The sequence below is a fragment of the Falco naumanni genome, chromosome 3, assembly GCF_017639655.2.
Source record: "Falco naumanni isolate bFalNau1 chromosome 3, bFalNau1.pat, whole genome shotgun sequence".
Classification (NCBI taxonomy): domain Eukaryota; kingdom Metazoa; phylum Chordata; class Aves; order Falconiformes; family Falconidae; genus Falco; species Falco naumanni.
The window spans coordinates 21,554,093-21,570,110 of record NC_054056.1 but is presented as its reverse complement, the minus strand read 5'-3'; the positions used below and the strand labels follow the sequence as shown (position 1 = coordinate 21,570,110).

At 51.8% G+C, this 16,018-nt stretch overlaps 1 protein-coding gene across 1 annotated transcript; it reads left to right on the top strand.

Annotated features, from left to right (window-relative positions):
• Positions 1-11,764: 11,764 nt before the first annotated feature.
• SOX4 (SRY-box transcription factor 4) lies at positions 11,765-14,308 on the top strand. The gene has a single exon (XM_040588653.1). The coding sequence runs from the start codon at positions 12,664-12,666 to the stop codon at positions 13,969-13,971; it is 1,308 nt and encodes a 435-aa protein (XP_040444587.1). The 5' UTR covers positions 11,765-12,663; the 3' UTR covers positions 13,972-14,308.
• Positions 14,309-16,018: the final 1,710 nt, after the last annotated feature.

The window sequence follows — 16,018 nt, the reverse complement described above, 5'->3', positions numbered from 1 at the left end:
TGTGTGCAGAAAAAGGGGCTAATCTGAATAGGCAAATTATTCCCTGCAATTATTTGTTCAGGTCCATTAAATTCATACATTTAACAGTTGCCAATTACTATGCATATATGCTGCTCTGTGCCAACGATAAGACACTGCTAGTCATGCATTTTAAAACCATGATTGGGCTCAAAATCTGAGACTCTTTTCTCTTTCTCTTTTTTGTTAAACTCACATGTGCAACTTCGTCAGCTTAGAGAGTATCCAACTTACACTGATGTGTGCTAATAAATATACTCTTTACTATCAATACTCTTTGTTGGGAAGCAGATTTGAAGATACATGTAAGCAAAATATATATATAAGCATGTAAGTTATAGAGGAATTATTACTGTATCACTCTTCATCTAACACAAAGTGATCTTGATGTAAATGAAAGCAAAAAAATGACACAATCAAGACCGTCACTCCCTTGCAAAAATTGGAAAAGACTCATTGGTAAAGATTAAATACATTTATTTTAAACAGGCTCTTTAATTTTTGTCCCAGAATTCGGAGAGCTTTGAAGCTTATGTGGTTAGTTTACTGCTATGTATACATCTATACACCCTGGTGTCCACAGTGTGAACTGTAAAGCTAAGAAGATAATTTAATACTTTTTTCTTTATATTTTTTATGACCATTGTTTAACATTCAGCTTATACAGACTGTGCCTGATTATTTGGAAGGGCTGATAGCGACCAAGTCACTGCATGGCTTGATGGAACTGAACAGGCAAAACTGAGCCCTCATCAATGATAGATCACTCTTTAAAAAAACCTACAAATTTATACTTGACAAATAACTTGTGTTCTACTGTAGATTAGAAACCCAGAGAGCAAACAGATGATTTTCAAGTTTCTAAATCCCCAGAAAAATAAATCGATCAAATGAAAACAAAATGGATTCCCTGAAAGATATTTTCATTTTCTTTCTAAGTAAGTGGCACAAACTACATAACAAAAACGCCATGCACACAAAAATTAAATGTAAATTCAACAGCTAGGACAGTTTACAAATCACTTATGTAGCCCTGAAGCAGGATAAAAGGAAATAAATATACTTCATGCTTGGTAACCTATTAACTGACACCAACTGTTGCAGCTGCGAATAAAACAAATGCATGATAAGATTAGATATGTTGATTGCACCTGGCCATCTGTAAATTGCTGCTTACCAGAAGAATCACATGCTTTCTGCTAGTCACTGTGATAAATACAGGGTAACTGGTGGTTTGGGTTTGGGTTTTGGTGGTTTTTTTTCCTTTAGTAAATAACAGAGGAAATAATAAGGGAAAACTTGTATGCGGCAGATTTGTTTTTCTAGTTTGTGCAATTTGCCCTGGCGTTTTCCTGCTTTGAAAGAGAGAAGGAGTAAGTCAAATAAATGAGACTGTATCTCACCAGTGTGGGCAGGGCAAGTCATGGAACTGTGTTTGTTTCAGATGGAGAGAGGGAGGAAAAGCGTGTGGGGGTGGAATTGCCTTCAGCACTGCAAAGGCCCTGCAAGACTTTTCTGTGGTTTCGAACAAGAATACAATATGAATAGAAGGTAAGATACCAACAGCTACAGCAGTCACTTCTTTCCCTTTGAGAGTCACCAGCAGCTCCTGAGTAACAGTGCCCTTTAGTTTTAGGCTAGAAAAACCACACAATTAAGAGGAAGCTCATTGCACGTGTGGCGTTCAGACGCTGCTTCACCTACTCGCTAGCGGGCATCATAACGCTGGGAAGCCGAGGGCGGCTGTAAAGAGTGGCGTGGGGCTGCCACCCAGACCGAGGCATGCAAAACTTCTGGCACCCCCCCGAAAAACAGCAGCTGCCCCCCTGGAGCTGCTGTCCCACTCCCCACATCACTGCTGGGGCTGGTGTCTCCCCAGGGAGGGCAGCTGAGTGCCTGGCAGGGAGCAAACCTGTTCCAGCCCAGGGAGCACGCCGAGGGCTGGGAAGCACCCAGCAAGCTCCCACTCCTCTGTGCCATGCGGTGCCGTGAGCTGGTGGGCGACTGGCCGCTGGGTATGGGACAGGGGGTGCTGCTCCCCAAAGCAGCTGTCCTGCTTTAGCAGGGGAAGATGCAACTGAGCGCTGCTGCCGGAGAGGCGCCTGGAGGGCCACCAGCCCTGAGCAAGGCTTCCCAATGGACCACGTACGCGCAAGTCGACTTGAAGGATCAAAAACCAGAACAGTAAAGAAGCTCTCTGAATATGGGAGGGTAATTTTTTTTTTCTCCAGCTAGATACTATCCTCTGCTGTATTAACTAAACCTGAAAAACTGCTCTACCATATCGCTGCAAACGTACCTGTGCTATAATTTGTCCCTGTTACAAATGACAGTGTCAGCTATGCAAGTCACTCATTTCAGTAATGGCATATCAGACGCAGCCAGTTTATGTATGCATGTGATATTACAGCCCTCATTAAACACCAGATTCCCCTGCTCCCATCAGCATGCACTTAATATAGTGCTGTTGCTCTGCGTTCCAAGAGAAGAACAATTGCAGGCAAAAAAATTGTAAATACAGGCAAATGTCTGCTCTGAAGGCTCACCATGGCTGTGAGATAGGCAAGTGTCAAATATCCTTTCATGGCTGGATTTGCTTAGAAATCTGTGAACAATCCAAAGTGCAGACACCACTTCTGCTCCCCTAGTTTGCAATAATTTTGGCATCACATGTTGAGCTTTTCTGAGAAGCAGCTTCAAGCCTGTTTGACACCAGGATGTACAGCAGCATGCATTTTGAAACCTCGGTTACTGAATATAGATATGAAATCTATACAATTACAAAATACATCGGCATATTCTATGTAAGAACAGCAGAGCTTCTTCCATTTATAACAGTAAAGATGGTATTAACCTATTTCTGGGGTAAGAAATAGAAAAACAAAAATAGATTACTTGAGAAACTTTAAATGAGGGATGATTTTTATCTTCATCAGTAGCTGGGCAATTTATCTGCTTGCTTGCTCCGTGTGATTCCGAAGATGAAATTGATAAACTTCCCATAGGTAAATTTTTGCAGGGTTGGACTGAACACGAGTTACGCACTAGGTGAATGCTGTTTGAATTTCCTTTACATAACGACAAAAACAAACTAGTGCAGAAGTTATATTAGAGCTGAGGCTGAGAGCAGGGAAGCAGAAAATTCAAGATGTGAAAAAGATGTGGGCTGGTGAAGCTATGCAAAGGAGCCAAAAGCCTGCTGGCATCTGCCTTGAGGAGCCTTCGCCCCCAGAAGGAGCTGGGAGCAGAAGTGGGCACAGTGGAGCAGCAGGACAAGAGCTGAAGAGCCAGGCAGGACACTGCTGCACCACAGCCTGTTCCCCACTGCTGGATAAATACCTCAGAGAACTGGAGCCACCATCGAATCACTGCTGATGGGATGCATAAATCAAGGGTGAAAACCTAAAAGCACCTACTCTTGTTTCTGGTACCTCAGATGGCTCATTCACAGCTGGCTCAGGTAATTTTACACTACAGCACAGTCTGCAGTGTACATCTATCTTAAAAATCAAGTGTATCCAGTGTCTGTTTCTATAGGAACTTGATATTCTTCTGTCTTTTTTAGCTCTGTAGTCTAAATATTGTGTTTTCCCCAGCAGTCTCACTACTTGTTTCTGCCAGTGATTCCCACCCCACCGCCCCTCTTTTATATATACAGGGAGAAAAGGTCACACACGGAAGCCTTCAGTACAGTGCTTGTGCATCTGTGCACGCTCCTGTTAGCAACCCGCTGTGGTGCCTCAGAGATGTTCCTTGGCAGCTGTACACCTCCTCCAGAACGGGCGTTGCTTACACACCAGGTAAAAGACGCACAAGATACAGCCTGTAGCCTGGTTACTTCCACCCCGTGTGAAACATCCAGGCTGGGGCACCGTGTCACCTCCGTGCCTCACCAGCAGCGGCACGAGGAGGCACTTTGTGTCACAGGGGTGAGAGCATGAGGAAAACCGTGAGATCTGCCCTGAGACAAAGTGAATGCCTCAAACCCCGCACTGCCGGGGTACGCGTGGGCAGATGCTGTTTGTTCCAGCCCACAGGGTAGAAGAGGCAGGGTGTGGGTATGTTGCAGCAATGCCCCCCCGCCCCACCGGCACCATTACCTTCAGAGTCCCCACAAAGAGCAGTTACGGGGACGCGCGCAGGGAGGATCTCTGGCTCCTGGTGCAAACAGGTGCAACAGAATCCGAGCAGATTTGGTCTAAGTGCCAACCTTCTGTGTTGTCTGGGTGATACTTGGGCTGCAAGGCTGGTTTAGAGCATCTTATTTGGTATCTAAAGGTGCAACTTCATTAATAGCTCTGAGCAGACTATTAACTTGGGGAATTCATCCCACAGCCAGTCATTAAAACAAGGATTTCTTTCTTTTAATGAAATGGGAGTAAGAATAGACTAAATGGATGTGCATAGTCTTTCCTGGATCCAGGGCTATTTTCTGGTATATCGACAAGATTTACACCTCAGGTTTCAAAGGCAGTCCTGATAGATCAGACTAAGGGCTGTTCAGCAGGTTATCTTTCTGCAGAAGAGCTTGGATTAGCAGGAGTGCAGTATTTTCCACATTTTTCAACTACCATATTTATAATCCTCAAAATGACTGTACAATAGCATCCTCTTGCTAAATCGGTAAATAAATCGGTAGTTGTACAAAGAAAAATTAAGCAGTTTGGGTTTTTAAAATAATTTCTGATACTTCGGTAAGACACCAGACCATGTGTATTGGTGAAACACATGAGCTGAGGATTCAAATTTTGGAATGATACATGGAAAATGCCTGATTCTTGTACTGAGAAACAGTGTATAATACTCTAGCTTCCTGAGGTTCCATACAGACAATTTGTTATTTCTGATGGCAATTAATCATACTTAAATACAGCCAGACCCTATGAAAGAATGCACATTCAGACCTCCTGCCTCACTTGAGCACACCTGCACATTGAGATCACTCCTACAAAAGCTTCTTGAGTGTGACAGCTAGATTGGGATTACATGGGGTAGTGTAGAACTCGACCACCTTTTTCTGACATTCTGTTCCAAAAGGTACAATTCTTAAAGAAATCAATCTTTTGCAAAGATATTTATTTTTGAAGTAAATATTCATATTTAATATTATAATTAGTAACCCTATTCTGCACCAGCAGCATAAGCAAGGTAGGTGACAGAGATTGTAGAACAGACCCTGGCAGGTACAGAAGGGTACCATTTGAGCAACTTATTCAGAAAAGATAAAAAAATAATCTACTTACTAATTGTCACACCACCACCACCATTAAGAGCAATTATATGGAAGGAGACCAGGAAGAATGCCAGACTTGTATTTGTCCTGAGCACAAAAGGGAAAAAAATGGTAAAAATATCTACATTTTTCTCTCATTCATTTTAGATGAGAATGCATTTTGCCTCTTCTCACCAGAACCCGCTCTTGCATCAGAAACACCAAATCAGAAAAATTAAGTTAAGCAAAATTTGTTTGGACAAAAATTCATCTGTTACATCTGAAGACCACAGGGCTGAACGAAGGGGATGAATTATAGAGTACAAAGGCAGTTTTTTGATAAAAAATACTAAACGTCTGAAGTTGAAAGATCGGGAAATGACAGGCCACTCTTAGGCTCAATCTTAACGGAGCAAAGTTGCTGGGTTTAGTCACAGTTACTCCTATGACTCAGGAGATCCTAAAATTAAAGTCATTTAAAATAATCACAGTTATTACCTCTGACGTTCTGCTCTGAACAGTAAGCAGTGTTATTTGATGACAGGGTCTTCTGGCGTCTCTGCAGAAAGCCCCCGGAAAGCTTACACGCCAGTCCTGGGGGAGAGTTTTTTGGGGAACCCAAAGCCGGGTGCTGCTCCGGAGTTTGCCTCTGCCAGAACCGTCTGAGGCTCCATGGACAACCCCAACCACCTGCAGGTTGCTGACGGAATTTTATTTACTTAGAGTGGGATCCTGTGGATAAGCATCCATGAATAACCCAGCATATACAAAAAACAAAGAGGCAGTGATCACAACTAAATCGAGTGAAAGATATTTTTTCATTATTATTTAATTACTTTTAATATATCACTCAAGAAATGGTCTCACAAGAAGCAAGGTAGGAATGTGAAGACATAAATTTTAGAGGAAGCCTTTTCTCTGTGTGCGCAGAGATTACCTTACGCCTCCTTTCCAGGAGCACCTACTATAAGCAACATGCTACTTAACCAAGAAGTTCGCACACTACATTAAGTAGCATGCAACATCCCACTAAATGATCTTTAGAAACAGCCCAAATTTATTTCAAGGCGCGGCGGTTTTTTGTAGCTCCGTCTTATCAAGGATGCTGAAGTCTGGGTGACACCATGATGCTGTGGAAGCGGGCAGAAACACGGCATCATTCTTGGTATTACGTGGGCTTCTGCGGCACTGCCTTCCTGCAGCTGTTCGCTCGCGGGTAGAGATGGCAGGAAAAGATGAGCTGAACGTTACAAGAGGAGTAGCGATAAGCTTGTCGGAGAAGGCCGGGGAAGGGGGCGAGCAAGCAGATGGCTGGCAGGGAGTGTAAGGGGCAGAGCAGAGGAGCACCTTTCAAAAGCACGGTGGTCCCAGTGGTCTGGAGGAGTGGGGCACTCCTTCCTCCTTCCCTAATACTGCTGCTGGGAGGAAGGCTCAGCCCTTTCTCAGGGCCGGCTGCCCCAGCTGCTGCTCCCCACTCTGGCTCTGGCTCTCCTCCTGGGCTGCCCTTCCTGGGGTGGCCTTGGCACCGCAGCTGCAGCTCATGAATATGCAATCTGCTGCTACATATGCAACAGACCGGTAATTCCTCTTCAACCTTGTGGCTATGGTGCTTTTCACTTTGCAGAAAAAGCTCGCCAAAACGCTTTAAAAAGGAGGTAAAAACTTTTCTTCTATGTGTGCTTTGTAACACTTACATAAGTGTTTACTATATCTTATAGGATTGGATAGGGGTTGCAATTCGCCTTTTATGTAGATACAAACAACGTGTTTTCCAAGGTTTTTTGTTGTTTGGTTGGGGTTTTTTTCAGCAGAGCTTTTTGAACTTGTGTTATCCTTAGAGAACAAGTTTAAACTTAAAAAGTCACCAAAGTGGATAAAGGATAGAAGGTATTATCATATTTTCTTATTAAAAATCTCTGGAGAGGTGTTGCTGCCTTCCCAAACCAAACATTTCCATATAAGTGATTAATATCTGAATTAATATAAATATGTATACGCAAGTGGCTTCTTACCTACTTATTGTATTAAACGAGCTAGAGACGTCTTGGCATTCTCATAACACGAGCACTGGGTGTCTGTGTGAGGGCTCCTGTTCATGTAACGTGTCAGTGAACGTACAGTTTGGGAGGAAACACTCCCGTGCAACTTGAGCGACAGACTCTCACTCCTGAGTAAATACCATCCCCTGTAAAACACCTCCTAGTAATAAAAGTTCTTCCCCACGAAGCTATCGGGGAGAGTTCAAAGTGTCTGTGAATCATGTCGAATAAAGGTTCCCTGTGCATGGGGGTGATGCCATCGTGCAGTGGGGTTTTCTTCTCGCTGACAGGCAGGGACCGGGGGTGGCCCGCGTTGCGCCTCAGCACGCACCTCCCAGCCCTGAGCACGCTCCTCTGTGATCACCAAGACCCTGGCAAGCACCTCACCAACGTTTTGTTGCCTTGCACCAAAGCGGGCAGCAGAAGGTGCTGGGGAAGATGCTCCCTCCCACACCTCTGCCGTGGCCGTTTGCGCTGCCAGAAGGCCGAGGTGACCCCACGCACCCACCAAACGCGGCGCAGCTTGCCAAGGTAAAACACGCGTCAGAGTTGCATTTAGGGTGCAGAGGGAGAAACACTCAAGTAATACGGTGGGATGGGCTCTTTTTTTTTGGGGGGGGGGGGGGGATTTCTTTTTTTTTGTGTGATAGGGGGTTTTAGAGGGGTTTTTTTTTTCATTTTTTTGTTTGTTTTAGGATATTTTTTTTTGGTCAAAGGCGAATGAAGTGCCGCTGCTCGCTGCTCGCCGCCCGCCGGCTGGGAGCCCGCCCCGCCCCCAGCCCCGCAGCGCTCCCTGCTCGGGACGAGCCCCGCCGCTCCCGCACCGGCCAACGCGGCCCGCGGGGGCTCGGTTCCGCGTGTGCGCAGCCCCCGCCCCCCTGCCCCTCTGCGGGCGGTGCGCGGCAGCGGAGCGCCCCCCGCGGCAGGAGATGGGACCCCCCGGGCCCTCCGCGCCCGCGCAGCCCCTGCAGGATTGTCCCCACGCGTGTTCATCGCTGTGCGCGGAGGCGAAGTTCGCGGGGGGGGGGGGGTTGGGGAGCGGCTCTGAGCAAGAGTGGGGGGTTACAGGGAGAGGGGGCGCTTGGTGAGCGGCGCGCCGCGGGTGCCCGCTCAGGTCACAGAGTGCTATTAACGTGCGTGTTAATTAACGGGCGCAGGGATGTGCCGGGGGCTGCCGGACAGCATCCCAGCATCCGGGGGGGGGGGGAGGGGCATGGGGGCAGGCAGGTTTCCCTGCCGCAAAAGCTCAGTGGGAGCCGACTCCGAAGCGCTTCTCGCAACCCTCAGAGCGTGGGGGTGTGGAAAAGAGCAACTGCCAGGGCTGCAGTTAAATAAGCCTGAGCGCTGGTAATCTTCGGCTTAAGGAGGGATGGCGGGGGGGAAGGAGATCTGCTGCCGTGCTAAATCTTGCTCTTAAGACAATTTTAAGCGATTTTAAGCGGTGGGGACTGCGGGCCGATGTCCATCTCAAACCTGCAACCAGTGCTTGCAGCATCGCTGCAGAGCCGTCCCGCAGCTTTGTCCCCACCAGCTCCCGTGCTCCACGGGCACGGCAAACGCCGGGAGGGGTGCTGCTGGCCGTGCCCTGAAACCCTCGTGGGGAGGGCTCGTCGTCGGTCGCGACATGTTTCAGCAGCGTCCCAAGGGCAATGTGACGGGCACTGCCGCTCTGTGACGGTGAGCAGGCTGCATTTCAGATAGTAACTCGCAGCGCAGTGCTGCTCGGGGAAACGGGGGGGGTGGGGGGTGCGGCGGGGGAGGGAAATGGTAAGGATCGTGGCTAAAAAATAATAAATAAATAAATAAATAAATAAATAGCCCGGGGTTCGCTAGCTCGGCGTGTTCCCACGCCTGGCAGCCGAGGCTCAGCGCTGCCACCTCGCGTCCCTCGCCGCCCCCCGGCCTCACCGAGCCTGCAGGAAACAAACTGAAGTTTCGAGGCGCCTTTTTTTTTTTTTTTTTTTTTTTTTTAAGTTGTAAAACGCGGAGCAATCTTGCCAACGCTTTTAAACGTGCGTTTGAGACGGAAGCTGAATGCTCACGCTTTACACCTAGGCTTAAAAATTCGGGGAGCTGGAAGGCACTTTCAGGCCAGCGCTGGAGGATTAGAGGTGGAAGCAATTAACTTCAAGGAAACAGCCAAGGAATTGTAGTAAAATGCTTTTATGGAGTTTCACATCGTGTTCTTACACTCGCTTTATGAAGCAGTTCTCATTTGCACTTTTGTAAAGTTTTCACTCGGGAGATAATAGTGTCGTGCCAGTCCCACTGCCACGCTTCCCCAGCTGCCATCAAACCGATGGGATGGCTCTCACCGGGGTAACACTTCATTCACCCACAGAGAATTTTTATTCGTGGCAGTTGAGACCTCGCACACGGTGGCACAACCTGGTGCAAAGCTTCTCTAAAGCTTTTTCTTGCCACCTCTCATCCTGTCACCTCGGTTTCTTCTGCTTTAACCTGTGCGTGTAGAAACGTGAGAAGACCACGCTTGCTCTGCACTTCAAACAAAGTGATATTGATACATCTGAATAGATATTTATATGTAAAATATGAGAGCTGGGGCTGGAAATCCTTTCAGATAGCACGCTAACAGGTGGAGCAGCCAGCAACTCCCGACTGCTCCCACTCCCAGGTTTTCACACTGTTGCAAACAAATACCGAAGGTGTAAATAAAGCTGGTACCTACCCCTGACACCCAAACCGCTGTGAGCCTCTGTCTGTGCAGGTGTTGGTGGTTCTATGGTAGAACAGATTTGGGGCTGGGGGCGGGCAGGGGGGGAAGCACAGCGTGATTTACTCCTCCCACAGTGTGAAGGTGAGAAACCCACTGATGTCACTGGGTGTCCTCAACCCAGCAGCAAGCGGTGGGTTATCCCATGCTCACCACAGGCTGGAGGAGGAAACAATTATTTGTGCAAGCAAAGAGGTAATTTAGTTTGTATCTTTGGAAACACTCTCAGCAACCTAGGTGACCTACCTCGGGAGCTATTAGGAATTCAGGATTTTTCCCAGCGCTTGGTGACAGTGTAACAGTTTGAGTTCAATGTAGGATCCCAACACTCAAAGCCTGTCCCCCACCCCCCAGAAACCCTGCTACAGGATCCTGCCAGAAATAGTCTTGCAAAAAACGTGTAACTTATTTTTAGCCCTCTTTCTTAGACGTTTCAGCTGTTTCCAACCTTTTTTTTTTTTTTTTTTTTTTTTTTTCTGTCTGACTTAAAAGTGGTTTTAATCGGTTTGGCGTGCAACAAAAATTTTCACAGCTGTTTTTGTCCTGCAACCTTTTTGGCCCCTGGCCTGTGGGGTGACTGCGGGGTGACGCAAGGAATTTGGGGGGGGGGGGGTTACAGTGCCATTTTTAATGGCCTTTACCTGAGAGGGGGTGTCTCTGGTCCCACGCGGCCTGGAGGGGGGCCTCACCGCATTGTCACCCCTGCCCCGCTCCTTCCCCCCCCATGGGTCCCAGCAGGGCGGCAGGACCGCGGTGAGCCGGCAGCCCCCGGACACGCACCGTGCGCCCAGGGCGGGCTCCGTGCGCCCGGGGGGGGGGGGTTGCCTGCTCGGGGGGGCAGGGGCAGGCACGGCAGCACTGCCGGCTGAGCACCGCTTTCCCCCCTCCCGCTCCCGGGGGGACCCACGGGGGTCGGGCGGTGCGGAGGGGGGGCGGGGCTGCAGCATGCGAGAGCGGCCGGTGGCGAGCGCTGCCCACGGCTGCACCGAAGTGGGGGGTGGGGGGTGCCAATGAGGTGGCTGGCAGCGTTAACACCGCCCGCGCGAAGCTTGCCCCCCGCAGAGGGGGTCCGCCCGTGCGTGCCCTCCCACCCGTGGCGGAGGGGGCGTGACGGCAGCACTTCCCGAGGGGTGACGACCCCCTCCGTAACGTGCTGGGTGTGACCGCGGGGGGGGGGGGGGGCGCACCCCCCGGAACCCCCACCCGCAAGGAGACACATACACAGTCCCCCCCTTTGTGCGGGCAGGTACGTGTCCCCCACGACACCCGCGCGTGGGGGTGGGCTGGGTTAACCCCCTCCCCTCCGTACACACACACACACACGCTTTTTCTTATTGAATTATTTACGTTACGATGATTTTTGCTGATTTCCTGATATTTTTTCTCCCGGGGGGTGGGGGGCGCGGGCACGTGCACGGCGGGGCGCGGGGCGGCGCGCGGGGCTGCCCTCCTGCCCCTTTTAAAAAGTTCGCCCCGCCGCCGGGAATGAGGTCAGCGCGCGCGCTCCCCATTGCACGCGGCCGGCATTACCGCGCCGCGGCGGCAGCCAATGGCGGGGCGGCGGGCGGGGCTTGGCACGCGGAGGCGTTGGATACAGCGCGCCATTGGCCGCCGGGCGGGCTGCGAAAGGATAAAGCGGCGCGGGGCGGGCGCGGGGTCCGCTCTCAGCTGCAGCCGGCGGAGCGCGGCGTGCGGGGGGCGCGGGGCATCGCCCGGCGGGCGGGCGGGCGGGGGCGGCGGCGCGGGGCTCCGCGCGCGCGGAGCAGCAGCCGAAGCAGCAGGAGAAGCCGCAGCAGGAGGAGCAGCAGCAGCAGAAGCAACAGCAGCACCGGCAGGCAGCGGAGGAGAAGGAGGAGGACGGGGCTGGGCGACCGGCTCGCCGCTCTTCCCACCGGGGACGTACACACTCGTTCATGCACGAGCGCTTTTCTTTATTTTTTTTTCCCGGGGATTTTTTTCAATTATCATTATTTTTTCCTTTTTTCCCCCCCTTTTTATTTTTTTTCTTTTTCCTGAGGGGTTTTCTTTTCGCTCAGTACCTCGCAACTGCCAAACCTCACCTGCACAAACTCCTGGCTGCCGACCCCGCCGCCACCACCACGCGTCCTGGAGCCGGGGTTCTCGGGGCTCCGGGGGCGCGCCGCCTCCGCCCTCCCCCGCGGCCGTGCGCGCTGGCCGTGCCCAACGCTGAGGGACTTTCGGCGGCGGCCGCGCTGCTCTGCTGAAACGCCGGGGGCAGGCGGAAAGCACTTGTGAACCGGACCAGCTGCTTCGGGGAGTGGGGGCAGACCCGAGGTGGTGAGGGGGAAAAAAAAAAAAAAAAAAAGCAGACCGACACCCACCCTCCAAAAAAAAAAAAAGCCCATAACACCCCAAGAAAAAAAACATAGCAAACTTGGACGGGCGGCTCGCGGCGCTGCTTTTGCAGAAACTCTGCCTGACCGCGGGCGGCCCCGCCGCCGCCTCGAGGGGGAAAGGACCGCGCCGCCGGGGACGAGGCGCCGGTGTGGAAGTACAAGTGGTGCGGGGAGCCGGTGCGCGGCCGCGGGGGGCTGCGCGGCCGGCCGCGCCGCCCCGGTGCCGCTGTGAGAAGTTGCGCGTCCTGCCCCGCGCCGGAGCGGCGCTGAGCCCCGGCGAGCCCCCCCCCCGCCGCCGCCGCGATGGTGCAGCAGACCAACACGGCGGAGAACACGGAGGCGCTGCTGGCCGCCGAGACCTCCGACTCCGGGGCCGGCATCGAGTTGGGCATCGCCTCCTCCCCCACGCCCGGCTCCACCGCCTCCACGGGGGGCAAGGCGGACGACCCGAGCTGGTGCAAGACGCCCAGCGGGCACATCAAGCGGCCCATGAACGCCTTCATGGTGTGGTCGCAGATCGAGCGGCGGAAGATCATGGAGCAGTCCCCCGACATGCACAACGCCGAGATCTCCAAGCGCCTGGGCAAGCGCTGGAAGCTGCTCAAGGACAGCGACAAGATCCCCTTCATCCGGGAGGCGGAGCGGCTGCGCCTCAAGCACATGGCGGACTACCCCGACTACAAGTACCGGCCCAGGAAGAAGGTGAAGTCGGGCAACAGCTCCGCCAAGCCCGGCGACAAGGCGGACAAGGGCGGCGGGGGCGGCGCCGGCGGCGGCGGCGCGGGCGGCGGCCCCGGCGGCCCCGCGGCCCCCGCCAAGCCCGCCCCGAAGAAGGGCGGCGGCGGCGGCGGCTCCAAGCCCTCCCCTGCGGGCGGTGGCGGCGGCGCGGGCGGCAAGCCCCACGGCAAGGCGGCGGCGGGCGGCAAGGCCGCCCCCTTCCCCGGGGAGCCGCCGGCCGCGCTGCTGCCGCCCGAGCACCAGGCGCTGTACAAGCCGCGGGGGGCGGCGGGTGCGCCGTCGGGGCCCGGCAAGCCGCTGGCCGAGAAGAAGCTGAAGCGGGTTTACGTCTTCGCGAGCGGGCAGGCGGCTGCGGCCTCCGCCTCCCCCGGCGGGGCCGTGCCCGGCAGCCCCACGCTGAGCAGCTCGGCGGAGGCCGGCGATCCCTTGAGCCTGTACGAGGAGGGGGGCGGCGGGGCTGGCCGGCCTGACGGGGACTGCGGCGGCACCGGCTGCCCCTCGCCCTCCGGCTCCGGCTCGCCCTCGGATCACCGCAGCTACACCAGCCTGCGCGCCTCCTCCCCGGCCCCCTCGACGGCGCATTCATCCTCCGCGTCCTCCCACTCCTCCTCCTCCTCCTCTTCCTCCGGCTCCTCTTCGTCGGACGACGAGTTCGAGGACGACCTCTTGGACCTGAACCCCAGCCCCGGCTTTGAGAGCATGTCCCTGGGAAGCTTCAGCTCCTCGGTGCTCGACCGGGACCTGGATTTTAACTTCGAGCCCGGCTCGGGCTCGCACTTTGAGTTCCCGGACTACTGCACGCCGGAGGTAAGTGAGATGATCTCGGGGGACTGGCTGGAGTCCAGCATTTCCAACCTGGTCTTCACTTACTGAGCCGGGAGCCGGGCGCTGCTGGAGGAGGCACAGCCGCGCGGTGCCGGCAGGACTCGCCCACCCCGCCGGGGCGCTTTTGAGTTTTTTGTTTAATAATTTTTTTATTTTTTAAAATTTTTTATTTTTGGCTGGGAAGGGGCTGTGGAAACTGCTTGTGCTTGGGGGAGAGAGGCGGCAGGAGCGGGACCGCCCTCCCTGCGCAGAGCGGCCGGCAGCCCCCCTCCTCCGGCTGCAGACGGACCCCCCGGGAGCCGAGCTTGACGGTGCTTTTTCAGAGACTGGCGGGAGCGAAACGCTGGTTTTCCTTTTTTTTTTTTTTTTTTTTTTTTTTTTATTTCCTGAAAAGAGAGACAGAGAAAAGGGGGGCGGGGGGGGGGGGGGGGGGGAGGGAAACACACACACACCTCTGGGTTCTTTGTTATTGCCCACTTCATGCGAATAAAGAGGAGGGGGAGCGATGCGCTGTGCTGGGCGCGCACTGGATGTGTTGAGCATTCGCCCTTTCGTGTGAAAGAGCGACCAGAACTGCTTGGAAAAAAAAAAAAAAAAGGAGAAAAAGAAACACACACACACAAAAAAAAGAAAAAAATTCACCAAGCCCCTTGCAAGGTTCACGTTTGGGGGGAAGAAATCCTGTCCCGGTTTCTTCTGCGGTGCGAGGAGGCGGCTATGATGGGAGGAGGAGGAGGAGGAGGAGGAGGTGGCTGATGGAGCTGGACTGAGATCCTGGTTAAGCGGAGAAGAGCCAGACTTACACTCGAGAGCTGTCTTGGAAAACACGGTGGGGGAAAGATAATAATAAACTGAAACGGATTTGCACGTATAGATGAGGTGGCGGCAGCGCTTTTCTCAGTCACCTTATGTCATATGTAGAGAGAAAAATAAGGCCGAAACTTCAAGAACACTGAAAACTTCCTTTGAAACAGAGACCGAATGGGAACAGTTTCTGTCGTGATGTGGTACAGGGGAAATGGAGGGCGATGGCTTTTGCAAAAAAAACACGAAAATACACACAAAAAAAGTAGTTTTTTTCTTCTTACTCAGAATCGTGATGGTGTTGGATTATTTCACTGGTGGGGTTTAATATAGCATGTTATCCTGTCTATCTTTTTAAGATTTCTGTAAGACTGTTGAACAGTTTAAAAAAAAATAGTGTTAGGATAATATAAAAGCAGATAGATGGCGCTATGTTTGATTCCTACAAAAATATCACCAGCTTTTTTTCATTCTTAACTCTTTAAAGGATTCAAACGCAACTCAAATCTGTGCTGGACTTTAAAAAAAGAAAATTCAGGACCAAATTTTTTCTCAGAGTATGTATGTGTTTGTTCCTTATAGCTGTAAATGAAAAGACTGTTTTTTCTCACCGATGCTCCATCCTCGTATTTTTTTTTTTTCGCTTGGTTTGGTTTTTTTTTTTCCTTGTAAATGTAATCGGATGCCATTTTATAAGTGGACGTATTTATACTGGCCAAACATTTTTGACTTGTATTTCTTTGTCCTTTTTTGGTAGTTCTCGTTGTTACCCGCACCATTTTTATGTCTCCTTCACTGAAGGGCTAGAGTTTTAACTTTTAATTTTTTATATTTAAATGTAGACTTTTGACACTTTTAAAAAACAAAAAGAGAAGAGAGATGAAAACGTTTGATTATTTTCTCAGTGTATTTTTGTAAAAAATATATAAAGGGGGTGTAAATCGGTGTAAATCGCTGTTTGGATTTCCTGATTTTAACAACAGGGCCGCTGGTTGTATCTCACACGCGTGTGCGCTCACGCTCACTCACACTCACACACCCACGAATCAGCCCCTACTTTGTCCATGTTTACACTCCAATCTGCAGGCATCTTAAAGTGACAGCATCCCTCGCCGCCGCGCCGCCCCGCAGCCCCCTGCCTCTCCGGGGAGGGGGCGGAGGGGGGGGGGGCGGGGGGGGGGGGGAGGGGAAGGGAAAGACTTCAGGCGTATACACTGTATGCTACCGTTTTGGGGAGAAACCTGTCCCGAAATGAAGTAAAGCAACTGGTGCATTTACACAGAAGGGATCC